The sequence below is a fragment of the Watersipora subatra genome, chromosome 1 (genome assembly GCF_963576615.1).
Source record: "Watersipora subatra chromosome 1, tzWatSuba1.1, whole genome shotgun sequence".
Classification (NCBI taxonomy): Eukaryota; Metazoa; Bryozoa; class Gymnolaemata; order Cheilostomatida; family Watersiporidae; genus Watersipora; species Watersipora subatra.
Genome location: NC_088708.1, coordinates 19,461,202 through 19,488,182, shown reverse-complemented (window position 1 = coordinate 19,488,182; position 26,981 = coordinate 19,461,202). Strand labels below are relative to the sequence as shown.

The 26,981-nt window shown below is 36.3% G+C and overlaps 4 protein-coding genes across 8 annotated transcripts; 2 read left to right on the top strand and 2 right to left on the bottom strand.

Moving 5' to 3' along the window:
* Positions 1-274: 274 nt before the first annotated feature.
* LOC137395481 (DNA replication complex GINS protein PSF2-like) lies at positions 275-3,797 on the bottom strand. Its single transcript, XM_068082233.1, has 5 exons — positions 3,745-3,797; positions 2,540-2,711; positions 2,107-2,221; positions 967-1,066; positions 275-775 (listed from the first exon to the last, which is right to left on the bottom strand). Exons 2-5 carry the CDS (start codon positions 2,651-2,653, stop codon positions 457-459), a joined length of 648 nt encoding a protein of 215 aa, XP_067938334.1. The 5' UTR covers positions 2,654-2,711; positions 3,745-3,797; the 3' UTR covers positions 275-456.
* Positions 3,798-4,101: 304 nt separating this feature from the next.
* LOC137395439 (metallophosphoesterase 1-like) lies at positions 4,102-12,039 on the top strand. The gene is made up of 9 exons (XM_068082229.1): positions 4,102-4,194; positions 6,063-6,281; positions 6,513-6,583; positions 6,995-7,136; positions 7,969-8,158; positions 8,985-9,056; positions 10,589-10,711; positions 11,054-11,194; positions 11,616-12,039. Exons 2-9 carry the CDS (start codon positions 6,070-6,072, stop codon positions 11,775-11,777), a joined length of 1,113 nt encoding a protein of 370 aa, XP_067938330.1. The 5' UTR covers positions 4,102-4,194; positions 6,063-6,069; the 3' UTR covers positions 11,778-12,039.
* A 190-nt stretch (positions 12,040-12,229) lies between these two features.
* Positions 12,230-14,815, bottom strand: LOC137395549 (cytochrome b5-like). Of its 2 annotated transcripts, XM_068082238.1 has the most exons (4): positions 14,739-14,815; positions 13,368-13,533; positions 13,074-13,202; positions 12,230-12,973 (listed from the first exon to the last, which is right to left on the bottom strand). In XM_068082238.1, coding segments are annotated over exons 1-4 (312 nt in total). In that variant the 5' UTR covers positions 14,741-14,815; the 3' UTR covers positions 12,230-12,958. The 2 variants fall into 2 exon arrangements, with proteins under 2 accessions (XP_067938339.1, XP_067938340.1); XM_068082239.1 differs by lacking the exon at positions 14,739-14,815 and having other exon boundaries at positions 13,368-13,853.
* Positions 14,816-15,009: 194 nt separating this feature from the next.
* LOC137395376 (T-cell activation inhibitor, mitochondrial-like) lies at positions 15,010-26,961 on the top strand. Of its 4 annotated transcripts, none has more exons than XM_068082225.1 (11): positions 15,010-15,148; positions 15,864-15,963; positions 16,089-16,197; positions 16,519-16,651; positions 17,045-17,303; positions 19,987-20,207; positions 22,442-22,533; positions 23,512-23,601; positions 24,263-24,411; positions 24,532-24,666; positions 26,702-26,961. In XM_068082225.1, exons 2-11 carry the CDS (start codon positions 15,932-15,934, stop codon positions 26,943-26,945), a joined length of 1,464 nt encoding a protein of 487 aa, XP_067938326.1. In that variant the 5' UTR covers positions 15,010-15,148; positions 15,864-15,931; the 3' UTR covers positions 26,946-26,961. The 4 variants fall into 4 exon arrangements, with proteins under 4 accessions (XP_067938326.1, XP_067938327.1, XP_067938325.1 ...); XM_068082226.1 differs by having other exon boundaries at positions 15,075-15,175; positions 17,048-17,303; XM_068082224.1 differs by having other exon boundaries at positions 15,075-15,175.
* The last annotated feature ends 20 nt before the right edge of the window (positions 26,962-26,981 follow it).

Here is a 26,981-nt window from a genome sequence, read left to right as displayed (position 1 = left end):
AGTGAACCAATCCAATCGTTCATAAGAGAGGACAACTTTAAACCTTAAATTGTCTGAGAAAACAACTTCGTTCAGTCTCTGGTACATACACAGTATGCAGTTGATGTGTTCTACATTCACCTGTCAGGTCGCTAATCGATGAGAAACGCCTAATAATAATACATACGATAGCATTTTGACAACCGTCTATGGTAGAATTGATTTTCTAGTGAACACAAGGACTCTAATTTGTAAGTAATTGAGCTCAAATCTAACACCTTTGTAGGTTGCTGGTGAAAAGTTTGTATTTAGTTATACATTTTGATTGATCTTGCAATGGTGCTATCATCAAATGCCAATTTATAAAGGTAATATATCAAACTTTCTAGAAGTGTCAGCTGAATAAGATATGCTATTAAGTAAAATACTATATAAAATAAAAATTTGTTGCACAAAGGAATGAGGAAGCAAATACATCTAGAAGGTGTCTGATGAAAGGTGAGCCGAGCTTGAAGAGAACCTCGAATCATTTAGACGAGAGTCGTGCAACTGCGAGTCTCCAACACTGTAGTTTAGGTTTTTATTAGCCTTCAATTTTTGTCGAACTGAGAGGGAAGCATCCAAGAACTCCCGCACATAGTTTATTTCCATGACGGTTAGATTGTTTACTCGAGCTACCATGGAATCACTAGATATAAACTGGTCCATGCTAGTACGCAACTTTGTTATGCGCAAATCCCAGATGTCTTTGACCAATGTCCGGATTTCATCAGCTTTAGGTACATCGTCGACGGCACTGCAAAAATAAAAGAAACCTATTTGGAGAAAGCATACCCACAATGCAACTCAATTCACATACACAAACTATGCAGCCTCTTCATTTCCCTGTACCTTAATAACACCAGTCGACGGTTGGAGGAAATAATGACAAGAAAAGACACTCTAGAACAACTCATGAATGAGATGTATTATAGACAGACAACTTACTATTGTAGCAACAGTTTGCTCATCTCCATGTAGTGGCTGTGAGGTGGAGGGGTGAAGAACTGAGATTCAGCCTCTGCAGCCTTTTTCTGCTCAAGCGACTCTACAATTAGTAATCTGCATTGCTAGTTGTCTCCTCTCTCTTTAGCTCTAAATGGGCAGACCTACATATGGGTGGACCTAAATGTACATATGGGTGCCATGACAACATGTTATGAATAGTGGTGCGCATAGAGCACATTACCATAAAACTACAAAATGCTCACAAGCTACAGTATTGTGATGCACACTTGTTAAAGTTGGATGCCTGAAAAACACATGTAGAGGAGTTGATTATTCAAAAAGTAAAGTTTCCTCTTGATATGCCGAGTCTACTCTAAAAACCTATGAATTTTATTGCTATCCTTTTGTGTAGAGTACAAGCCATTTGGGGCAAACTTCGGGTCAACTAGCAATAAGATACATGTTGTATGTTGTGCATTTGTCAGTTTCCTTACGATTGGCACAACTATTGCACTGAATGCAGTAGCAATTATCAATTAAGCAAATACACTCACGCAAGGTAATATTCATGCATGAAATGTTATATAAGCAAATGGAAAATACTCGAGTAAATAGAGAAGCATAAATCTACTTAATAGATACTATTGCCTACCACAAGTCTTTGTGTCACAGAGATGGATGTTGAAAGGCATCGATGGAGGACATACAAAAATAAATTGTAAGGTCTGGAGATAATGAGGGGAAATGGTATTCATTTGTGCATGTGAGAATTAACCACGCGCAAAGTAATACCACCTCCCCTTGTGATCAATGCGTATTGCTCAGAGCTGACAACCCCCGAAACACTGGTATCTGCTGGTGCCCGATACCTTGATTTATCTGGTGCTAGCACACGGGTACAAGCAAGTACCATCTAAAGCAAGGAAACGAGCCACAGCTAATCTCCATTCTCGGAGACAAATGTGTGGAAGAGATGATGAAGATGTGCATTTAGTCGCCATCGCCTGATACCAATTTGTGCTTGACAAGGCCATAAGCAGGCACCAACTGGCACCAGGTGATGGTGGCCTGTTGCGCGCAACCAAACACAAAAGCAAAGGAGCTAAGCTAAATAGAGACAAAAGATAGAGGGCTACACACCTATAGACAGCCAATCTGGCAGAATGATGTCACACTTGAGCTGCTGCCGAAGATTAACAGCAAGCCACAGGGGAACTTCTACTGGCAAACCAGAAGTGAATGGTCCAATGTTGCCCTACAGACCATCAGAATATCAATAATCGATACACCTACGCTGCCACACTTCTATGTTGCCACACTTCTAGGTCATTAAAGCGTTGACTAGATATTATCAATAAATACAATACCCAAATTTGAGGTACACTACCGACTGTTTTAAGGCTTTAACAGCTACCTAAAGGAAAATGGGGCAACTGCAGGTCCGTCAAATGTTAATTAACATCACTACACATTAAATCAGTAACTTTCGCTAAAAATATTTCTAAACAAACATTGTACCTTTTATAGAAGCCAACGAATTTTTAGTGTCAAAAGTGCGTCAAGTAAAACTAACCAATATAAGATAGATAACATGGTTTTGTGTGAACTTAGGAATGATGGAAACCATCTGCTTTTCTGCAAGAAATTCAATTTCTGAGGGGACGAGACGACAACTTCCGGCCATCATCAACAGCCATCCAGAGAATATTTTTGTAGATTCTGGTCCAAGGTGCTTCCAACAAGAACTAAAAAAAATAATTCACTATCTAAAACTTACTGAGTTGCCACCTTACTTTGGTCTTCAAAGAATTAACAACTATTGACAAGTTATAAAAATATAACATTTGGTCCGGCAACTCAACATAACCTGCAATTGCTTTTCTTTCAATTGATTGTATTTACCCTTAACCCTTTTTTAATTGAATTAGCTTTTATTCTCAATAAACTATCATAATGCGGCATTTATACACGCGTGGCTGAAGGCAAGAATTAAATTGTCCAACTATAGATTTAGTTTATATAGTAAGCAATTTGTTCAAATGTTAGCATTAACATGGTAAAACATAGTTATAAGTTCTTTCTTCGTATATCAATGAATGACTGCTAAATGCAAATCTTCATCTTGAGTTTGGATGCAGTTCTCACAAAGGTCAACATTTTATGAAACAAAATTAGTCGATGTCGCACAGTCATAATCAACTTCTATTGTTATTACCATAACCAGCAGATGACCGACTGTTTGCTTAATAAACAAACTTGGTATCAAAATACTTCCTTTGTCGATGCTATGGTAAAAAACACAAAAAAGTGACGTTTTATTACAACTGCAATTGTAGACTTGTGTTCAACACTAGTTTTGGTATTCTTGCGTTTATCACTGCAACAACAATAACAACAACATACCACTGATGAGCGAAATATGGTTTTCAAAGGTCTATCTAATACGTAGTGGTTATCTGTTGGTCATTACGTAATAACGGATTTGGGATTATAGTCTTTTCAACATTTTCTGCAACGGTCTGCCACTCGAAGGAAAGGCGTATCACCAACTCGTAACCACACCCACAACAGTTACTATGCACTCGGATCGTACTATTTAACCACATTACTACATATTAAAACCAAATACCGTAAGTGTGTTAAATTGTGACGTTCGATACCAACCTATCACCACTAATGTTAAATACTAGCCACAGGAGTAAACCATGCAAACAAACTTTTTAATATACCGTAAAACATACATGCAACACGACGCCCTAAAAAAACTTTAGTACTTACTACGTGTAACCTGCTGGATGAAACCTCCCGTTACTAGATGCCCAGAGCCGGTGAATACAACAATGAATTTGAATGCGCGGGAAAAATGCTGACGCATGCGTAAACTACTAAAAAACTTACAGAGGAGCTATTGTGTCGCCCGAAAAAAATGACAAAAGAACAGCAATAGCCTTAAATATGGGCGTGGTTAAATCGGTCATTGAAAAGAGTTTGTATCTTACTTCGATATTAGCCTCAGTTTTTTTTTAAATTTATTTAGCTAAGCTTTTAGCTAGCTTATTAATGGCTAGATTCGGAGTGTCAAATAGGATTGGTGTCAAATAGGTTGAAGTAAAACTCGCCACTGAGTTTAGGTCACAGGCTTACGCGGATATCAGTTTCGGTTTGATGCGTAATAATGGCTATTAAACTCATCGGGCTCCTCAAAAAATAGTAAATTAGCTATTAATGGTTCGTAAATACCTAGGTTAAAAGTTATGGTTTATATATTGACAGTTTGTAGTAATATTGATAACCAATCAACCACATACACCAGTGATCAGACCTGCCAACCCAAGAGTGGGGCAATGCGTGAGATTTGGTTTTGGGGCAATTGATGTATCAATGATAGTATATAAAAAATTGTGGAAATTGGGGCAAAAAACTCACGCATTTCTCACGCATTTTCATTTTTTCTTTGGGGTGATTGCGTGAGTCTCACGCCCAAAGCGTGAGAGTTGGCAGGTATGCCAATGATATACAGCCCCCATGGGGGGCTGTAAATCATTGCATACACGTAGCACGGCATATAAAATATTAAAATTAGGCCCTCGAGTAGACCTCTGTTTCGTGAGTAAATATTTTCAGTTTTGCAGTTCTTATTTCTAAAAATATACTACAGTATACATATCCAAAATTGCACCACTGCCTTCCAACACGGGTTTTAAAAATCATTTATTGCTCAATCCACAGTAAGAGAAACAATAATATCTGTATGACATTGCACAGTTCTAAAATTGAAGAAAAGCATAGCATTTTATTGCATTGCAAAACACTATTTTGGCACATTGTTCAGTGTCCTAGCCACTAGTTTTTAGTGAATGCCAATTCTTAAATGATTTTAATTTGTGTTTTTACTATGCACTTGTTGACAATAATGGTTTTTAATTTGCTATAAAGTTATTTGTTTAAACATAGGCATGGTAGGAAACAGAAAAATACCAATGATATACAGCCTTCTCCCCCCCCCCCCCCATATGGGGGGGGGGCTGTATATCATTTAAAATACTAAGTAGTGGCCTGATGTTGATACTATAAACTTTCATATCATACTTACCTGTACAACTTCAGTATATTTTCCGTGCTAAAACTTCAAAAATTACAACTTCTTATGCTGTAGCGGGCTGCTTTAGGCAATTTACTAAGTTTTAATTATTTAACTGCATGGAGAAGGGTTAATTTAACGATTGTAATTAGCTGAGATCATTTGAAATGTTTAGCTGCGAACTTGTGTTAGGTGGTAGTTGTCTCACAATTTCGAAATCGCAATATAATCACCCAACAGTGAAATTATAAAAACTATGGCAACAGCATTGAATTAGAAGTATAATATGTTTTGAAGTTGCACCATTGTGGATTGTCAAACTTTTTTAAGTTAAAGTTTTGCGTTTAGGCATGTTTGAGATGTTGTTTCGTCAAATTATTTTCTAAAATTGACAAAACATACGAGATTATTGCCTATAGGTGCTTAGCCAGGTGTTGTAGGCACATAACACAAGTTTGTCACATTGTCTTCCTTAAAAAATGTGTTGAGCTCTTCATTTCGAAACAGATTTTTTCTCTCATATAAGTTAAACTAACACAGCCACAGCAATGAGAATTGAACTTTTACCGCTGAGAGAAAAATAAAAGTAATTGTTGTTATGATTTTGTTGAAGCTTCTCATCAATTGACCTCTGATATTTGCCCCTGTGACCTCTTCGGGTTTTTTATATATGTAGATGCATAAATGCACCGGCACTATTAAGATTTCTAGAGCTTATTGCCTATGATTCAGTGTGTTTTAGGTATATACAAATTAACTATATAATAGAAATAATAGATAAGCAATGACTACACATTAAATTTATTTTGTTTTTATGTAAATTATTAGCATCTTTTATTAATGAGTTTTACATATAAAGCCGTCACTGTTACATGAAAGCGCCAACGCAATCATTCAAGCAGAATATTTTTGGTATCACACAGCTCGCTCTGATTCGACTTGACCAGCAGGGAGTCAAAATTAAAAAATATTTTCTATGTCAATGTAGTTTTTAAACTATATAATTAATTTTTAGATTTGATATGGGAAGCTTTGTCAGAAGGCGGTTGAAGCAGATCACAGCCATCATCCTGACAACCTTATTATACAATGAATTCCTAGTCTACTATATGGTTTTGTCTCAGTGCAGTTGGCCAACATCGCCTTACGAGACAACTGATGAAGTTAGAGCAATGTTTATCGCTGATACTCATCTCCTTGGTCCTACCGGGCACTGGTGGGACAGACTCAGAAGGTAGGCTTACTTTTCGATTCTCATTTCATGAAATAATTACATCGATGTTCTACCTTATGACAGTTTAATACTAAGTTCATTATAGATTAACATAAACAATGATTACTTACTAGCATTTACTTTTTCTAAATTCTGTAAAACCTTGTGAGCTCCTACTTGTAATAGACCTCTTTTTATAAACCAATTCACACTATTTATTACCTTATAATATTGAGGTTCTTTGTCTTATAGGGAGTGGCAGATGCAGAGAGCATTTCAGACCAGTTTACAGTTGCACAATCCTGAGATAGTTTTTATCCTAGGTATGTGAATTACCTGCACTTGTTATATATAGTGTTATATATATGCTATAATGTATGTGATCTTAATCTAGGTATGTGAATTACCTGCACTCGTTATATATAGTGTTATATATATATATGCTATATGTGATCTTTATCTAGGTGTGTGAATTACCTGCACTCGTTATATATAGTGTTATATATATATATATAAGCTATATGTGATCTTAATCTAGGTATGTGAATTACTTGCACTCGTTATATATAGTGTTATATATGTGCTATAATTTATGTGATCTTTATCTAGGTATGTGAATTACCTGCACTCGTTATATTTTGTATTATATATATCTTATACATTATCTTAATTTTCATTGCTTAGGGGACATGTATGGCCGTAAAACATCTCATTGTTTTTTTTTTCATCGTTAGGTGACCTGTTTGACGACGGGAAATGGAGCAGCGATGCAGCTTTTAAGGAGGATGTTCGGAGATTTCATAAAATGTTTCACCATTCTGAATCAGTGCGATTGGTGTCTATTATAGGAAACCATGATATCGGCTTCCATTATATGTAAGCTGGCAATTTCTTTCTTTGTTTTATTACGTTGGTGCCCTTACAGTCGATGACATCAGAACCTATTGTGTATGTCTATATTATCAGAGTCCACTGCGTATGTCTATATTACAAGAGTACACTGTCTATATTATCAGAATGCACTGTCAATGTCTATATTATCAGAGTACACTGTCTATATTATCAGAATACACTGTCTGTATTATCAGAGTACACTGTCTATATTATCAGAGTACACTGCGTATGTCTATATTACAAGAGTACACTGTCTATATTATCAGAATACACTGTCAGTGTCTATATTATCAGAGTACACTGCGTATGTCTATATTATCAGAGTACACTGTCTATATTATCAGAGTACACTGTCTATATTATCAGAGTACACTGTCTATATTATCAGAATACACTGTCAATGTCTATATTATCAGAGTACACTGCGTATGTCTATTTTATAAGAGTACACTGTCAATGTCTACGTTATCGAGTACACTGTCAATGTCTATATTATCAGAGTACACTGCGTATGTCTATATTATTATAGTTCACTGCGTATGTCTATATTATCAGAGTACTCTGTTTGTTAATATTATTCAAGTCTATTGTGCATTGTTATACTGGCTATATTCTTATGACATCTACTGCTTTGTTTGCACTGTCAGACTGTATTTCTATTGGCTTTCCCTGTGTATACATAGCGTAGAATACAATTGCAGATCTTTTGAAATATGTCTATGATATAGCATTAATTATGCTCTACACTCTTGTATATCATATTTCTCATCTTATCGATTTTGTATAATCTATGATTGTCTATCCTTTTTGTCAGGATAAGCCCACACAGACGAGAAAGATTCGTGAATGCTGTCAATTCTTCAGACTCTGTGCGGCTACTGAGACACAAGGATATAATCTTTGTTACGGTGAATAGCATGGCTTTTGAAGGAGATGATTGTAACATGTGCTCACAGGCTAGACGTGATTTGTCCCTTATTTCTACTGAGCTCACCTGCGCAAAGGTACATTCACAATGTATTCCAGCTTTTTATTAGGCATGACAAGCTAGTAGCTCTCTGCTCTATTTATATACATATACTTATAAAAATCTGGTCTTGCAATCATGGTTGAAACTATTCCACCAAAGAAATAATATATTGTAGAAGGTAATTAAATTGCTTCATAGATTGCTTTATACATGTGTTGAACTCATGATGTCCAGCTTGGTATCACAAATACTCTACTTCTTGCGCTAATTGACTGCCTCCCAAGATTGCAGAATAATCTGTACTATAACAAGAGCGGTGTTTCATAACGTTAAAGTGTTTTTGCACGAGAAAAATGTTGAAAGTTCTAGAATTGCCAATTCAGCATGGCATTGATTAAAGTGGGTCTGCTTTTTTCACATTAAATAAGCCATAAGTATTGCATGGAGCTCTGGTGGTCTGCTCTGTTTTTCCTATACGTATATAGGCCACGACCTATCAGATTAAAAACTCAAAAATACACCTTCACATGCATCAAGGACAATTATCTTCAATGAACGTGTTTATGAATTGTTGTTGTGAAAGCGGTGTAGTAACTTGCGTTGAAAATGAAAGAGATTTTGAGCAATGCCGGGTTTACTGCGGTATAACTTGCATCAAATGTGAGCAGAGCTTGTATAAATCATGGTAGCTATCTTTTTGAGAAAACATCTCTCAACTTTATGAGTACTTGTCTTTTTCTGTTGACCTCGGGCTATAGTAAGACTGTCTTACCTTATAAGGAAAGGCTACTCTGAAGCCAGAGAACCATTGATGTTTTATCACATTCCTGTCCATTTGTTTTATTTTCTAACTTATATAGAATAGCTGGAAAGACGATGTCTGTCGGAAATACAAAAAGCAAAATTCCTATGTTCAACCTATATTACTACAGGTAACAACTAAGAACACTATATCTATCTATATTACACTATGACATAAAGCCTCCTATATAAATCTTATATTATTGTATGATATAAAGCCTCTTAATGTATCTTATATTACTGCATGATATAAAGCCTTCTATATGTATCTTATATTACTGCATGACATAAAGCACACTATACGTATCTTATATTACTGCATGAAATAAAGCCTACTATATGTATCTTATATTACTGCATAACATAAAGCCTCTTAATGTATCTTATATTACTGTGTGTTATAAAGCCTTCTATATGTATCTTATATTACTGCATGACATAAAGCATACTATATGTATCTTATATTACTGCATGATATAAAGCTTTCTATATGTATCTTATATTACTGCATGACATAAAGCATACTATATGCATCTCATATTACTGCATGACATAAAGCATACTATATGTATCTCATATTACCGCATGATATAAAGCCTACTATATGTATCTTATATTACTGAATGACATAAAGCCTACTATATGTATCTTATATTACTGCATGACATAAAGCCTCCTATGTGTATCTTATATTACTGCATGACATAAAGCCTCCTATATAGATCTTATATTACTGCGTGACATAAAACCTCCTATATGTATCTTATATCACTGCATGACATAAAGCATACTATATGTATCTCATATTACTGCATGACATAAAGCATACTATATGTATCTCATATTACCGCATGATATAAAGCCTACTATATGTATCTTATATTACTGAATGACATAAAACCTACTATATGTATCTTATATTACTGCATGACATAAAGCCTCCTATATGTATCTTATATTACTGCGTGACATAAAACCTCCTATGTAAATCTTATATTACTGCGTGATATAAAGCCTCCTATATAAATCTTATATTACTGCATGATATAAAGCCTCTTATATGTATCTTGTGTTACTGCATGATATATAGCAACACTTCTATATTTAACCTATGTTACTGTCATTATATAACAATACTTGCGTACACACTCTATCTCACTCCTAAATGCGTTTTACATTACCACAGGTGATATATCATCAATATTAATAAAGCCCACATTGTTATCTTGTGCGTCCGTTAGTCGGCGTAAACCTTATGCATTTTTCACACATTTTGGCTGAGTTTATCCAATCCTCACACGCATACGATCCATGCCTTACCCAAGTCACTAAAAATACTTGGTCTCAAAACTTCATCTGATTTCTGAGAATAGGCCTATTGAACATCCTTCTGCAGGCTATCTGATAGCAAATGAAAGAAATCTCAGGCTTTGCTGTGTCTAATCATTACTAAATGCGTTCTATATTACTAGAGTTGATATACCATCGCTACTAATATATGTGTAACCTTTCACGTTAAAAGGTTAAGGATAAGACTTAAAGATGGTGTACATAAACTATCAATGTCTGCGCAAACATAGTCCGGATATCAGTTTATATTCTCTGTAATTTATCGACATTGCCTAAATCATCTGCTATTATAATAGACAAGTTGTTATTACAGCATTTTCCAATGTACAGAGAATCAGACAGCGCTTGTACCGGCCCTGATTCGACACCAGATGATATCAAACGCGTGCCATTTCGAGAGGGATTTGATTGTCTGTCTAAGCTAGCTTCTCAGCAGGTATGCTTTTTCACGAAAACAGGTAAGAGCTACCTGAACTATATGGTGACTATCAATGCTCATTCCAATCTTTTATATAGCACTACATCTTGGATCATAATCAGCTTTTTCCCCCTTCCTCACCTACATGTATAACTAAATTGTTACAACTATAGAAGTTCAATTGCAAGCAATTGACTCGTTTCTCATATGTACTTTGCCATTCACCATACAACCGTCTTTTGGAGTCACTTCCTTTTGCATACGTTATATGTAAGACTGTATTTATAGATGCATAGTTGTGATCCGTTTGTGAAAGTGTACTTATACGCAAGGTAAAGCAAGCTATTCTGTATTCTACAGCTGACTGATGCCGTTAATCCGAGGCTAATTATAAGCGGGCACACCCACTTCTTCTGTATGCACCATCGTGAGAATGGAGTGGAGGAATGGAGTGTTCCCTCCTTTAGTTGGAGAAATATAAAGAATCCCAGCTTCTTAATGGTTTGTATCTTGCATTGGTGACACGATCATACTTATGTTAGTTATATTATCTTTCACATAACATGGTACAGCATAGGTATGTGTCACTTTTTACATAACACAGTATAGCCTATCATAGTTAGGTATGTGTCACTTTACATAACACAGTACAGCCTATCATAGTTAGGTATGTGTCACTTTTACATAACACAATACAGCCTATTATAGTTCTGTATGTGTCACTTTTACATACCGCAGTACAGCCTATCATAGTTAGGTGTGTGTCATTTTTACATATCACCGTACAGCCTATCATAGTTAGGTGTGTGTCATTTTTACATATCACCGTACAGCCTATCATAGTTATTCTACCACTTTCACATAACATAGTACAGTCTGATATCTAAACGGATAAGTTTAACACTATTGTTTTTTCTTGTAGGCTTCGCTAACAAAAGACAGCCACTCTATTAATAAATGCTTCATGCCAGATGAAAACACAGTTTACACAGTTTATATTACTGTTATTGGCTCACTCCTCACATATATATTCATAACTATACTGCGCCACAAGATGCATGGGCGTAGGAGAAAGGCCTCCTAATGCATGAAGGTGCATGCACAGAGCTGTCATCTGGGAATAAAAATGGGCGGGTTAAGATCTGTCTGGGATATCAGTAAATACTTTCAATAAAACTTTTTATGGCGCATCGCTTATTCAAATCAATCCAAACCAATTTAGCGATTTAGTTAGGATTTTCAGCCAAACTCTGGTTTGGAGATGCTTTGTTAGTAACTCATTAGTCAGCCGAAGGTGCTAATGAGTTACCATTTGTCATTAATAATACCCTACTGCTGTAACTCAAGTTCATGAAAGAGATATCGTCTAATACATTTTTGAATATTTTGTACATAGATACATCAATGGATCTGACTTTAATCACGCACTGCGAGTGTAACAACTAGATTAGTGATTATATAGGCAATGCAGGAGCAAACACAGTTTAATGCTAGGCAAGAGCAATTGTTTATCTTGGCAAAGACCATATATAAAGTATTGAGCTTTATTCTGCAAAGTAAACTGTGTAAACAAAACAACAAAAGGGACTCGAGATATTATAAAACTGGACAATGATAAATATAATAGTTAATAAACAGATGAATGCATTCTGCAAGAGCACTACGTCATGAGCGCATTGTTTAGAATGTTATATTCATCTGCACAAATATTAAAGTGCAGTATGTTAAAATATGCATACCATCAAGTTATGCTCATGCGCAAATACACTGATTGTGCAAGAAACATAATTATAAGCAATCGGTAGATCACTAAAAACATGAAGATGGAATGCATTACAAGGTGGAGTTAATACTGAGAAGTGGCCTTCAAATAGAAGCTTTGGCAGTTAAAAATATTGTCAGCAGAAATGAATGTAGGTTGAGTGTGGACATGAGGAAAACATGATTGTCAACTAACGATATAAACTATGGCAACAAAAACATCATGTGGTTAAGACTGAAAAGATATGGGTGAGTTTAGTTAGAGAAGTCTTCAATAGCGCATATATAATAATATATAAAATAATACCGAGCTTCACAAAAATAATATATCACAACAAAGTTGAATAGAAAAAATATAAATAATGAATAAATCACGGGTTGATTATAGAGCAGTTTGCATAGCACAAAGGATGGTTGCACAAGAGCAAAGAGCAACTGAGGCACCTTCCTCGGTGATAGCTGCCTTGCTGCAGGTATAGAAACTCCTAATATGATAAATATGCACTAGATCATCTCCTCCTGTAAGATTCCCACAAAATTCAACGTAAAATAGAGATTTCTCACAAAAAACAACTTGGCAAAAACCTAGGCTGGAAAAGGCTGCAATGCTTTAACCCACCTCTCGTAACACGCCTATTTTGTACTTTGCCAGCAGTTTGACAGCACCTGCTGAATGACCCTTCTCTTGAAATGCTGTTGTGCAGTCACTACCTGCATGCTCCAGCAATATCTCGTCTCCTCCTGGATGCTGTGTACAATAATTTACTTAGGGAAAAACTAGGCACAATGGTGGATGATACTTCAAACGAAACTAACAAATACAAAGATATCCAGCTGATGTTGAATGTTTTCTACAAGTTTGTAAACTACATCCAATACAGCCCTACACAATGAATGTAAGTCTTTTACATACTTGTTTTAAGAATGTTGTGACATCATAGACGTCATTGTCAATGATAACCCAGCACGAATCATAAGAAGCGTGATTGGAGACCTCGGTTCTTGAGAACAATCTGGTAATATCAGTCAGCTGACTCATTATGTCAGTTTTTACATCGACAGGCATGCCGCTCTGCATCCTACATTTATGTTGTGAGAATTTGACACATCCAAGTTTCCCAGAACAGGAACACTGTAAATACTTATGCAGCAAGTACACAGCATGTATAGGTAATTAGCTGCGATTACATCTAATAGAGAACTTAAAGCATGCAAAGCTTTGTTCATAGAACTCATTGAACTCTAGGTTGAATATATTAATGTAGCCTATGTGTCAGGACAAATAATTAAATTTTTTAATCTAAATGGCATTAAAGCATATATACTGTAAAACAGTTTACTTGGTAGTTAAACTGTTCAACATTATTGTTTGTACAACATATATGCTAATAAAATCTTAAGATCGACCAGATTAACTAACAACAAAAAAGTTCCTTGCAGTTTATGCTAGCCAATGGAACAAAGCTGTGTAGTCTGCTTACAGGAACACAATTGAAAGAAGTTTGCAAAATACCATCATTTAAAAAACTTAACTTGAAGCCTAGATGCTGGCTTGGATACATATTGCTTCAAGAGTTTCCACTTCGATTACTACGATGTGACACATATTTTATGCTAGATTGTGGATTATCTTTCATCAGCCTTTACCTAATTTCATTTGTGATGTCATGCCACTGCCCTCGTAGCAGTAGCATGATATCACATTCTATCTACTTTTACAGTAGCCTTTGCATAACGAGAAAAAATATTTAGTTCATCTACAACGCTTCAATATTACGGCGTTAAAAATGAGCTTCAGACATCATCTGCACCGCCCGTCTATATGCCTCGAAATTCGCACTTAGTTATGCAACCGACTAATGAGATTAAGTGTTGCAATAGCTAAAGGATTAGCATGTAAAAATTGTAACAGTTGCTGTAAAACTTTATAGATCACAAAATAGGTCCAGCACTAGCACCAGAAGGCTTAGAGAGACCGACTATAAAACATTCATCCGAATAAAAACTTGTTTGAAATATTTTCAACTTTAGGCTACTAATGTAGAACAAATGACAGGGCTTATTCTAGTTTATCACCTTTAGCATAGTAAATTTTCAAAAATACATAGCGTGACTGTTATACGGTATATACAGCTAGTATATTTTTTGGAATTGCTGGATTTCATGCGTAGCCGCTTGTGTAACAGCTTTTCCTCACGCTCTTGTAAGGCAACACAACGCCACAATATATCAAAATTGGGACGTAGTGACACTGCACAATGTAAACACTTGTCAAATTACTAACATTATAAAAAATAAATTTGTTGTTAATAAATTATTGTAGCCGAGCCACTCAGTGCGAGAAAATTTTTCGGCCAACCTTGGTCACCAACACTGCGACGACATATGTACCATCGGTACGATCAGGCGGGATTGCGAATATGTCTATGTTTGTGTTACAATTTACCTACATATAAATCAATGGCAAGCACCTGTGTCGATGCGCATGTGGTTTTGATGCGAAACCGTGTAAATGTAATTAATAACCTGCTCTTCAAAAGTCTAAACAATTTTACTTAAAAACCCGGTCCTAATTTAACTTACTGCTATTTAAGCGACTCGACACTTTACTTTTGTGTACATGAGGCGCTTGAGAGCGAGTCACAGATTACCTCGTATTACCTCGCAGATTTCTTCACATTAAACCACCGAACGGTAGTTTGCCAGTATAAACAATTATAGGTCAGGTTTCACACAGCTAAATTCATATTTAGCATTTATTCAGACCAGTTTAGGCAAATGCAGCTTGTCTTGTGTAGAAGTGTAGCGAACTGCTGCTCTATATGACTGGTTTCTGTTATGCTAGTTTCTCTGATAGTTTTAACAAATCGTTATATTTTTTGCCAAAACTTTACACAATAGACGTAATTGTGTTTTTATATACATCTAATAACGCTTTATGCCGTCTATCTTTAATAGGTTATGTCGCTTATGTGGAACGCTCAATTGCTTACACACCTAATATTGTGGTGTGTCATCTGATCTGCTCTCCATAATTTCTTATTTGGTAATTTAAAATATGGCTGTGAAAGACATATTTTTGCATGCTACTTGCTAACTCCGTTTTGTTGTAATGTTAGCTATTATCTACTAGTAAGATTAGCTATTATCTGCTGAGGACCTGTTTTACATCGCCTGAAGTACTTGCCCTAGCCTCCTTTTGATCAATTTATGTTTAGTTTGATGATGCAGCAATAAGATGGAGATCACTAAACCGTAATCTAATCCACTATTTCCGGTATGCTTTTCTATTGTTTACGGTGTTTGTGTATAGGAAGCAGGTTGGTTTGCAATGGTTTCACAGAATAGGATGTTGTAGTTGTATTGCAATGTTACATTAAATAAAATGTCATTTTATTGTGCTTTCAAGATGGAGTGAGATGGGCATGTCTACTTGTTTAAACATCGACCACTTGAGTTCAACTGCTTGCGTCTGGAATGGGCAGCAGGTTGATCGATAGAACCATAAGGTATTTTGTTATAAATTTCTTGTGTCGGCCAACTCAGTGTTTTGCGATCTTCATGTTCATGCTTGATAATAATACTCATTTTAGTGTATCCAATTAAACATAACAATTACAAGCATGTGCTGTAGGTATTATTCTAAAAGGTCAACTCGTAGAACTTCCAAACTGCAGGCGATTCTTCGACCTTTTGTGTTTAGCGTGCACCCTGACTTGTTTGGGCAATATCCTGGGCCAAAGGTTTGTAGTTATCTGTTAATAATCTTCAGCTTCTTCAATCGTGTAATCTTATCACAAAGTTTTTGCCAGTGATTCTCACCTTTAAAAATATCGTATTTAAACACTTTGTTTTTAAAAACACATTTTTGGTGTCTCTACATACGTTAGACTTCAGCGTTTCATAAAATACGATGTGCATTCCTTCATTTTAAGATTAACTAGAAAAATCAGTTGCCTTTTTAAAAGTTGCTATTTTGTTACAAAGTTAATACTGAACTTTCCTTTTGCCAATTATAGTCATGAGTCTAATCAAGAAACTACATACTCTATTGTCGGTTGCAGAGCATAAATGAGGTTTCACTCAAGCAACTTAATGAGTACGTGCAGGCTTCTGAGACGGATAGGAGGGGTATGAGTAAGCGGTTTCTTAAATTCTACCAAAGGGTTGATCAAAATGTTGACAGTCATAACTACGGTAAGTTGTTCCTATTTAACAACGTTATGAATTGAGCTGTCGCATGGCTGTCAAGCTGTTTCTTCCAAACTCCAATTCTAATCTAAACTCATTTTGTTGTAGGATTTCTATAATCTGTTTGTAGAATTAATCTTTTAGAAACTGTTAAGGGAATGAAGTGAACCTTTGTTTTTATAGCGTACAAGTACTATGGTGTACAGTATAATGCTGCGTCATCTGATACCAATTGTGTGCATACAGCGTAATTGAACTGCATGTTATTGTAAGAAATATGCATTCCTGAAGGAGGCCGCATTCAATGGCAATTGTAAGATATTGATCAATTAGCTGGCTAATTACATAACAACCATTAGCTGGCTACTAAAAATTATGTACGACATTGGCACTCTTTAGCAGGTGGCCTCAGGTTGATGAAAGTAAAACTGAATGAAGACCTTCTGCAATCAGTACGATCATTATTGGCTGAAGGCCATCTACCTTTGGAGGACATTGACAACTACATCGAGGATTGGAAACTCGATTCTCCCAGCGCTGACAACAGCAGACCTATCGATTGGATTCAATCACACTACTTTGCTGCTACAGGTCGCCAGTGTCCATTTACTGATGTTTGGGAAGAGATATATAAGTTGAAGCCAGCTGTCAGTCTACAGTATGTGTTATCCACAATCTTCATGAACTGATTAACTAGTAGATCTTATCTACTAGTTTCAGTTGCCTAGTAGATCTTATCTACTAGTAGATCTTATCTACTAGTTGAAATGTGTCATAAATGTCCCCATTATAACCGAATATAGCTGTTGTATACAGCCAGCCTAGAAGTGATATGTTTTGTATGTATTATTCATAGACTTTGTGTATGGTAAGCGTCATTTACAGTTATGTCACATTGCTTTGACCTTTATCTACTTAGGTGTATGTTATCTACTCTGTTCATGGTTATCAGTGTTCAGTCCACAGTTATCAGTGCTCAGTTTACAGTTATCAGTTGTCAATCCACAGTTATCGGTTGTTAGTCCACATTTATCAGTGGTCAGTCCACAGTTATGAGTGGTCAGTTTACAATTATCAGTGGTCAGTCTACAGTTATCAGTGGTCAGTCTATAGTTATCAGCGGTCAGTCTACAGTTATCAGTGGTCAATCCACAGTTATCACTGGTTAGTCCACCTTTATCAGTGGTCAGTCCACAACAGTTATGAGTGGTCAGTTTACAATTGTCAGTGGTTGGTCTACAGTTATCAGTGGTTAGTCCACAGTTATCAGTGGTCGGTCCACAGTTATCAGTAGTCAGTTCACAGTTATCAGATGTCAGTTCACAGTTATCAGATGTCAGTTTACAGCAGGGATTACGTGTATGTCACAATTTCTATTTCCATAACATTTCCATAATTCATTTCCGTATTATTTCCATTTCCATAACATTTCCATATTTCTAAAATAAAATTTCCATATCCATTTCCATAAAATTATGGAAATACAGTCAAACATGGATAACTCGAACTTCACGGGACCGAGCGAAAGTGTTCGAATTATCAGTGCGTCCAAGTTATCAGAGCACTGTCACAAGTCCATGTATTTACTTATTAGTAGATACATGTACATATACAAACTATAATATAAATCAAAAGCACAAAAGGCTTGTTTCAAATTAAATGCTTCTAATGTAAAGTTTAAAACGTTTTTATCAAAAAGTATAGAGATTTTTCTATCACTTGAGATTGGCTCGTTGTTTGAGGTGATGTTATTGCCAGGACATTTTTTAGATTGATATTTGCAAAACTTGATCGTTGTTGAAATGCTCAAAAGAAAAGACATCTTTTTCTTTTGAGCGTTTTACCCACGATCAATTTTGCCGATTTTTCTTGACGTTTATGCAAAGATTACCTCACTTTACCTTGCTTCCGAAGGGCGATCGCTAAGCAGATGTTTGGTATAAATCAAATTTCACCAAACCTTTAGAAAAGTCGTCGACAAAAATATTTTGCCGATGGTGGTAATAACGATGCTTATGAATTACGAAAAGTTGAGATTTACCTCTTTGGTTTGGAATAAAGTGATTTTCTAAAGCGATAACAACCGTTTCGGTAGCCGTTGGGCAAAAAACTGTTCAAGTTAGTAGTGTTGAGTTCGAGTTATCTGTAGCAATTTATCATTATATGGGAACGGACCAAAGAAACTGTTCGAATTAACCATGTGTTTGAGCTATCCGTGGGCGAGTTATCCATGTTTGACTGTATTTATGTTTATGGATATGGAAAAGTAAACATTTCCATAATGTTTAGCGATCCCTGGTTTACAGTTATCAGGGGTCAATCCACAGTTATCAGTGATCAGTCCACAGTTAGCGGTGGTCAGCCCATAATTATCAGTGATCAGTCCACAGTTGTCATCGGTCAGTCCACAGTTGTCTTTGTAGGTTTTCTATTGCTAGGATATAGATGTTTCTTTAGTCTTTTTACAGAAAGTGTCATCTGCAGTCAACTTACTGGTGCTGTTATCTGCAATTCCTCTACAGTAGGTGCTATTTTTAGTTTGTCCATGGTGATTGCGATCTGCTCTCAATCTACTGGTGATCTTAGTTGCAGTCGATCAACCATAGGTTTTACTTCTATACGCAGTTACTAGACGTATTTGGTTTTTCATGATTGCCTCGATATATCATACATTCTGCAATAAGTTGGCAATAGGTGATATCAAACATTATTGGTATTATACACAGCCTTTCTCCAGCAAATATGTATGTCTTTAAGACTGACTGATATCTATATGTGGGCATGTCCATAAATAATAATTTGACATTTAGAGTTATTTGATGCCACTACACATGCACATTTGCTCCCATTATAAAATTCTTTGAATTGATGCAGTATTTACTTGGCTTTCAGATAATATAAAATTTGCTGCTTTCAAAATAGTAGTTCCGGAGCTATGAGTGCAACTTGCGTAAATGATGGGACATTTGTGATGTCCCATCATTTACGCAAGTTGCACTTCATAGCTCCAGAACTACTATACAAAACAACTTTTCTTCAGTTGAGCTGTATATCTGTCTTTTGATTCATCGTGATATATATGAATGGATATCATTTTTTGTTGTTTTATAATTTTAAGTAACTTCAGAGCTGTTATACATCATGGAGTCTTAATACATTTTTATTCGATGGGATATCTACAACTGTTCTTCAACTTCCACAATATGCCTTATTTACTACCGTCATTCAACGAGTCGTATTAATACATGATCGCATATCTATAGAGAAAGTCTTATCTAGTAGCGACTAGTATATCGTGATGTTTAGTATGACCTTTACCATAATATCAAAACATGTTGCAGTCGCTGGGTGTCGTGTAATATTAAGAATGCAAAAAGGTTAGATGAGTCATCATTGGCGCTGAGGAGAAAGTGCGGAGCGCTGCAAGAACACCTAGTCAACAAATACTCACTAGGTAGCATTACCTGGACCTGTGGCTGGAGGGGCAGCCATCAACTCGCTTCACTTCGTAAGCTCGACAGCTTGTTAGACCAGCAGCCGGACTACGCAGCGATCGTATCTGGTACGTCTGCATGTCACCAGTTTTCACTTGGTTACTCAATAGAAATGCTATCGGAATCATTGCATCCGATCTGGTGATTAGTGTAACCATGGAGTACAGGTGGCGGTTTGTAACCGTGGACACAGTGATGGTGTGTTCAAAGATTTGAAAGTACATGTACATATATGAGCACAATGTTAATATAAGTTAGTTAATAGCCACATGCAGCTCAAATCTCTGGTTGTTAGTATTATGTTACTAGCATGACTACTCCACTTTCCTCACTACTATTATGTGAGAAATGTGTTCAACTACAAGTCATATCAGTTGCTAATCTCCTCAGATTAGATGTTGAACTCCCTCTGAAATTGGCTGACGACTGCAATTCTCACTCTTTATAGAGCTTATCAGTTAGCATTCAGTAAGCGAGTTACTATGACCAATGATATACAGCCCATACAAGGATAGGCGACTGGCATCATGTGGGCGGGGCTTAATGATCGAGCTCTGTTGGGATGAACCCGAACACGGCACCCGAACAAACAAATATGGTGAATAAAGCCCTTTGTAAATTTACAAATATTATGAACAATAGTGGTTATTTTACTGATCTGTTGGTTTCATTTTTTTGTTACAATTTATTGTAACAAAAAAATGAACAAGTTACAAGTTTTGTTACAAGTTACAAGATAGTGACAATTAGTAAGTCCCAATTTGGAACTAATATTGGGCAACAAATAAATATAGTTGCCCAATATTGTCACCGTTATGATCAGTCAGTTGCCATTCACAACCATTCGCGATATTAATAGTCACAATCGTAAAATAGCCCAAATTCGGTTTTATATTTAGATTTTGAGTATAAAAACTACACTCCACAACTTTGCCTGCTGTCCCATTTTATTGGCCAGGTAAAACAATGTGACAACGATGAAAGACTTGGCCATTTTATATTAGGGGTGGCAAAATATTAATCAAAAACTAGAGAAAAAAGGCCTGTGTTCGGGTGATTTTGGGTAAATTATATTTACACTAACTTTAAGCATATATTACGACACCTACCAATTTCAAAATTAGTAAAAGTAGATAATTTGAAATGTTTTATTTTCCATGGATTCATTTTTTTAGTTAGGTGTATCCCCTACATTGTAGAAATGCAAGGTTTGCTATTGTTAACCTGGGGGCCCACTGACTGAATGAGCTAATGACACGATAACAGCGAGTCCTGTTTTCCAAAACCTAACAAGGCAACGCGACCGCCTCGCGAGAATTGTGTTAGTTCCGAAACCCAGGCTACCACAATCCTAACAGAGCGCGATCATAAAACCCCGCCCATATGATAGCCCGTTGCCTATTCTTGGGGGCTGTAAATGATTGCTATGACTAAACTGCGCAAACAGACAACAGCAGACTTCGAAGAAATTTCTAGATATAAGGTTACTAAATTCTGTTACTGATCATACACCTAAACGCTATGTTTAATTTGTCTAGTCGAACATTCTTCCAATACCCTAATTTGGACAAATCCCATGTTAACCTCAAATTTTACTATTTACTAAATATTGTTTGTATACAAATCTGGCAAGTTCTTTTTAATTGTAAGATATGGTTTGTTAAAATATACTAACCTAAATATATCTACACAATTTCACAATACCCGTACATTTGGTTTTCTAGAATATTTTGCTCTAATCTACCAATATGTGTAACGTACCATAAAACCTCTAATTGAATGCCACCTTTATTTGAATGCCACCTCTATTTGACCGCCACTATAGAAGGGTTGAAAAATGGAGCGCCATTGCCTTCAAATGGAGATTTTATGGTAACTAAAATTCATCTGACCTTTTATTGCTCAACCACTTTCCCACTTCAATCATAGGCCTGGTACGGCTAGAAATTAGGTCCCACCCTATTATTGGCATACAGGTGTAAACAGAACCACATGGCTAATTGTTGAGGCAAACTGCTAAAAAGAAAAGTATGTTTACGAAAGCAAGTATTCTATAAAAAGATAAAAAATTAACTTTAAATCTTGCATGGCTGGTATTTATTTATTTTTTCTTGTAGTATTGGTTTTATGTTTAGTATTAATAGCTCACACAAACTACTTTTCAATATGTCTATAGCATAAATCTATGCCATCATCATTTTTCTTTTGCTAAATCTATGGCTATGCTGTTGCTGAGACAGTCTTAGAACAGTCTACATGTTTGTAATGTACCTATTATAGTGCCTTTCTGCAACACTTCTAGGAAGGAGTATAACAATGGGAAACGAAAGTGGAGTGTCAATGAACGGAGATATAGCACTGTGTATTGATGAAGTTCCTGAGCAATGGTCAGAGGTAGAGTATCACCTGTAATACTTGTCATTTATCTCTTTCAGTTTGTGTTTATCTCCCGTATACTGTAAAGGATTATCAGAGAGACCCTTTACTCCTCCACCAGGCCCTTGTTTGAGTTATAATAAATATATTTGTGCCAACATAATAGTACAGTATATAGTACGCAACATGTAAACACAACTGTCCACATTGAGACTTTCCCGTGCTCTGCTCTTTTGGGTCTTGACAGCTCTCTTTTGTAGTGGTAGGCCCTCCCTTTTCTTGATGTCGATTGGCTGACCTTTGCAATACACTCTTGTGTTACAGACATTTGAGGGGCCTGTATTTTGCGTCGTTCAACATGTTGTTATGTTAAGAACTGTATTATTAATGCCCTACCTACCTGATGCCTGTCACTATGTGATTTTCCAGTATATATCACTCTGTATTGACTATGTCACTCCATACTGACTATGTCACTCCATACTGACTATGTCACTCCATACTGACTATGTCACTCCATACTGACTATGTCACTCTGTACTGACTATGCCACTCTGTACTGACTATGTCACTCTGTACTGACCATGTCACTCTGTACTGACTATGTCACTCTGTATTGACTATGTCACTTGTACTGACTATGTCACTCTGTACTGACTATGTTACATTGTGCTGATTATGTCACTTTTTACTGACTGTCACTTTATATTGACTATGTTACTTTGTACTGACTATGTCACTCTACTGACTATGTCACTCTCTACTGGCTATGTCACTCTCTACTGGCTATGTGACCCTACTGGCTGTTATGTTGTGTTATCATCAGTTGTTTGTGCCATCCTTGAGGTAACCACTAGGCATATAGCTTAATCCATCCCATTCATACCGGTATATGTAGTCATCTCTAAGTCGCTGTTAGACAGTTGCTGTGCTTGCGTGTCAGTATACCGTAACATACATTTACAAGTACATACTAGATGCTACAGCCTTTTTCAGAAGCTATCGACTACAGCAAGTAATGACTCATACCTCCAGAAGATACCTGAGGCAGAGCAGCAGCTCTCTTCCTTGCTCAATGATATTCAGGTTGGCCATATACCTTCCCCTAGTCGCCTAAACTTGTACGCTTCCTCTTAACTTACGTTTATTAAAAATCGATCATGATCACTGTGGATGCTTGTGAATTATGGTTAATGATGTCTGTCGAGTACTTAGCTCTTTATAGCAGACGACATGGTTGTGGTACTCGCATAGATTGTTAGGACATTACGGCATAAGTGATTTGATATTCAATGACCTATGACCATACACATCGTATGAAAAAAAGATAAAAATATTGCACTAAATTTAAATTTTATAAAATTATTGTTTTTAAATCGTTGCATACATGTTCCTGAGCATATAGTAATTATTGTGATTTTTATATTTAATTATTTGAAGGTCAACTTAAATAGTATAGATCATCATGGAAGTCGGCCATGTTTATGATACAGATTCAATTGGAGAAAGTCTTTTTGCTAGTAATGGCAGCGAGCCAGTGATTTTTTTGCTCTCCTTGTGCCATGTACATGATTTTACTGGAGAACTCCACTCTCTCCATTGAGATATTAGTCTATGTATATGCAAGAGATGATGTATTCTTTAAGCTAAAACTTGTCTTTGGGTTTAATCATATCTCTGTATAAAATGAGCGCTAACATAGCATTGTAATGCGAAAGCTTTTTTCCATGTTCATGTTTGGCATTAGATTGTGAGGAGGATAGAGCCACCCGTGCCAATGGCTGATATCTATTACAGCTCACTAGCAAGTCTAGTGAGCCGGTTTGGCATGGCAAGAATGATGAGCTCTGCTACTCCTTCAAAGTCTCTCGGCCATATAAAACTCTGCGTGACAGGGTGAGTACACTGCACTTAAAACTTGAGTATTGTATAATCACATTCAAGTTCATAGGCAAGCAGGCCTCCTAGCATAGATACAAGTTGAGGAAGGCAAACAGAGTTACAACCTAATTGCAGAACAGCAGGAGATGAAATGACATTGACCCCAGAAGGTCACATCAGTGTGCCGAGTCATAGCCCAGTTTGGGCTGTAAGAAGCTTCATACAAGACAATGAGAGAGCAGCTTTTGAGATGGCAGAATTATACATGAAGTATGTAAAACAGTAGCTATTTTTAAAACGTACATTGCTCATAGGTGATGTACTTTGATATATACTCAAACATCAAGTTACCACGGTTAATTGCTTTCAGTATTTACTTGGTATGTTAAAATTGTCATATGCTGCAACAGGTATTTTGTATACACTGTGTTTTGGTTGAATCATTCTAGATCCTAAGAATGGCGAAGAGTACTTAAAACAATTGCCTCTAGCAATAAAACAGCTACATACGCACCTACGTAAAAACTAAATGTGTAACGTAAATTGTATGCAACATGAATATGAATAAAGTGACAATTAGTAAGTTTTATTGGCACCATAGAAATACCTTAAGCTCAGTAGTAGAGGGTGATCAAAATATGCTGAGTAACTTACATTAACTTATGGTAAATACAATTTAAGTTAATGTATGTATTTTTGTTAGTTTTACATTTTGTTTTAAATTTGTACCAGTTCTTTTATATTTATTCACAAACCATTGTTTCAAAGATTTTTAGCATCGCGTGTTAGAAATACTTCATTGTTGAGAAACATTTTTGTCCGTAATGTGTGTTGTATGACGAACAACTCATGTGAACAGGATAGCCTAAATCGAACAACTCATGTGAACAGGATAGCCTAAATCGAACAACTCATGTGAACAGGATAGCCTAAATCGAACAACTCATGTGAACAGGATAGCCTAAATCGAACAACTCACGTGAACAGGATAGCCTAAATCAAGGTTTTAATGTATATGAATACAAATACTTCCTACAACAGATATTCAACTTGCTAGCGTCTTACTCATTCTTACAACCCTTCTGAGCACACATTTTACAAAATTATATCAAGCAACGACTAATATGCATTTTCCACATGTATTGCATGAGCCCTGTAGAACAGTAGTGGTTGGCAACATGTGAATTTAGACAGAACAGTTTTAATTCCCTTAAAGGTTGACTTGCAACAAAATTCACATTACAATTATTTGATATGAAAAGATTCACCATGTCTTACTCTGTTGTGTTGTAGGAGCAAAATATGTGGAAAGGTGATTACAAGCTCTTAAAAGCTCAAAAATGAACAGAAAATCGCAGCCACACGAGACCGCCGTAGTTTGGATTCGCTTTCCAAAACGGCTCAAATGTGACGTAGTTGTTACAGGATGGTTTCTGTTTACACTTTCATGCAACCTTACTCGTCGAAATATTTTCACAAATATACTTCACGCATTCAATAAAACCATGTCTATTGTTCTCACGCGTCTGTTTTATCGTCATCGCAATGCTGTCACTTTTAGCAGTGATATCCTACAACTTACCGTAAAAATTCGTTTAATTTTTAGCCTTAGCTTGAAGGAGTACATATCATTGTCTGATAATCATGACGAGTCTGTTGGTCACTTGTGGTGATCGAAAAGTGCTGCAGAAAACATTTGCGAAGTATTGGGTCACATGACCAGATTACGACTTGCCGATTAGACCAAACCGAAACAAAACTTTAAAGTAGCGAGCATCTATATTTGATGCGGGGTCTTCGGTAAAACCCGAAGTGTTTGTCATAAACTAGTGCTACGATGAGTTTTATATTGAGCTTTTTATTGGCCTTTCAATTCACGTGAGAACATCACGTGACAAAACAATAACCAAATTTCATGGCTACGTCATCGAAATAAAGAGATTCCAATCTGCGGCGGCTTTTCGTTTTTGAGCTTTTAAGAGCTTGTAATCACATTTCCACATATTTGGCACCTACAACACAACAGAGTAAGACATGGTGAATCTTTTGATACCAAATAACTGTAATGTGAATTTTATTGCAAGTCAACCTTTAAGCATGGCAGCAGTTGATGATAAATCCATAAATGCATAAAAGCTGTCTTTCCATGAGAGTTGTACTTCTACTCTCTCTTTACGCTGTGCTATTATGAGCTGTTGTCTCCTCATGTGGGTTTTACTTCAGTTCCCTTTATGCTGCTCTAAGAGGAGCTGTTGTCTCCCCATGTTGGTTGTATTATTATAAACTGTTTTTCTTCATATTGTAGACAGAAAATAAAGGCTGATAAACTGGCAAATGCAGTGATTGAGGACTACATGCTGGAGTCACTCTGTGTGGATAACAGTGTATCTTATGATAAGGTGATTGAATGCTGTGAGAACCTGCTATCAAGTAGTGACTCTGTAAGGCATATGCTACAAGGTGTCAGGCTTTGCATAGCACCTTACTTCGCTGTCATGAGCGATGGGGAGATGTGCATCACATGGGATTGGGAGAGACATTCTCACTAGCATGCTAATCAATTATCTTATTATACAATTGACATT

Coding starts and splice junctions, on each gene's coding strand:
- LOC137395481 (XM_068082233.1), bottom strand. CDS start 2,653: ATGATGGCCGGAAGTTGTCGTCTCGTCCCCTCAGAAATTGAATTTCTT. Junction 2,222..2,539: donor ATGTTATCTATCTTATATTG/GTTAGTTTTACT, acceptor GATGGTCTGTAG/GGCAACATTGGACCATTCAC. Junction 776..966: donor AGCAAACTGTTGCTACAATA/GTAAGTTGTCTG, acceptor TTATTTTTGCAG/TGCCGTCGACGATGTACCTA.
- LOC137395439 (XM_068082229.1), top strand. CDS start 6,070: ATGGGAAGCTTTGTCAGAAGGCGGTTGAAGCAGATCACAGCCATCATC. Junction 6,282..6,512: donor TGGTGGGACAGACTCAGAAG/GTAGGCTTACTT, acceptor TTTGTCTTATAG/GGAGTGGCAGATGCAGAGAG. Junction 9,057..10,588: donor TTCAACCTATATTACTACAG/GTAACAACTAAG, acceptor TTGTTATTACAG/CATTTTCCAATGTACAGAGA.
- LOC137395549 (XM_068082238.1), bottom strand. Junction 13,203..13,367: donor TCACAACATTCTTAAAACAA/GTATGTAAAAGA, acceptor TATTGTACACAG/CATCCAGGAGGAGACGAGAT.
- LOC137395376 (XM_068082225.1), top strand. CDS start 15,932: ATGGGCAGCAGGTTGATCGATAGAACCATAAG. Junction 22,534..23,511: donor TTCCTGAGCAATGGTCAGAG/GTAGAGTATCAC, acceptor AGCCTTTTTCAG/AAGCTATCGACTACAGCAAG. Junction 24,412..24,531: donor ATAAAACTCTGCGTGACAGG/GTGAGTACACTG, acceptor ACCTAATTGCAG/AACAGCAGGAGATGAAATGA.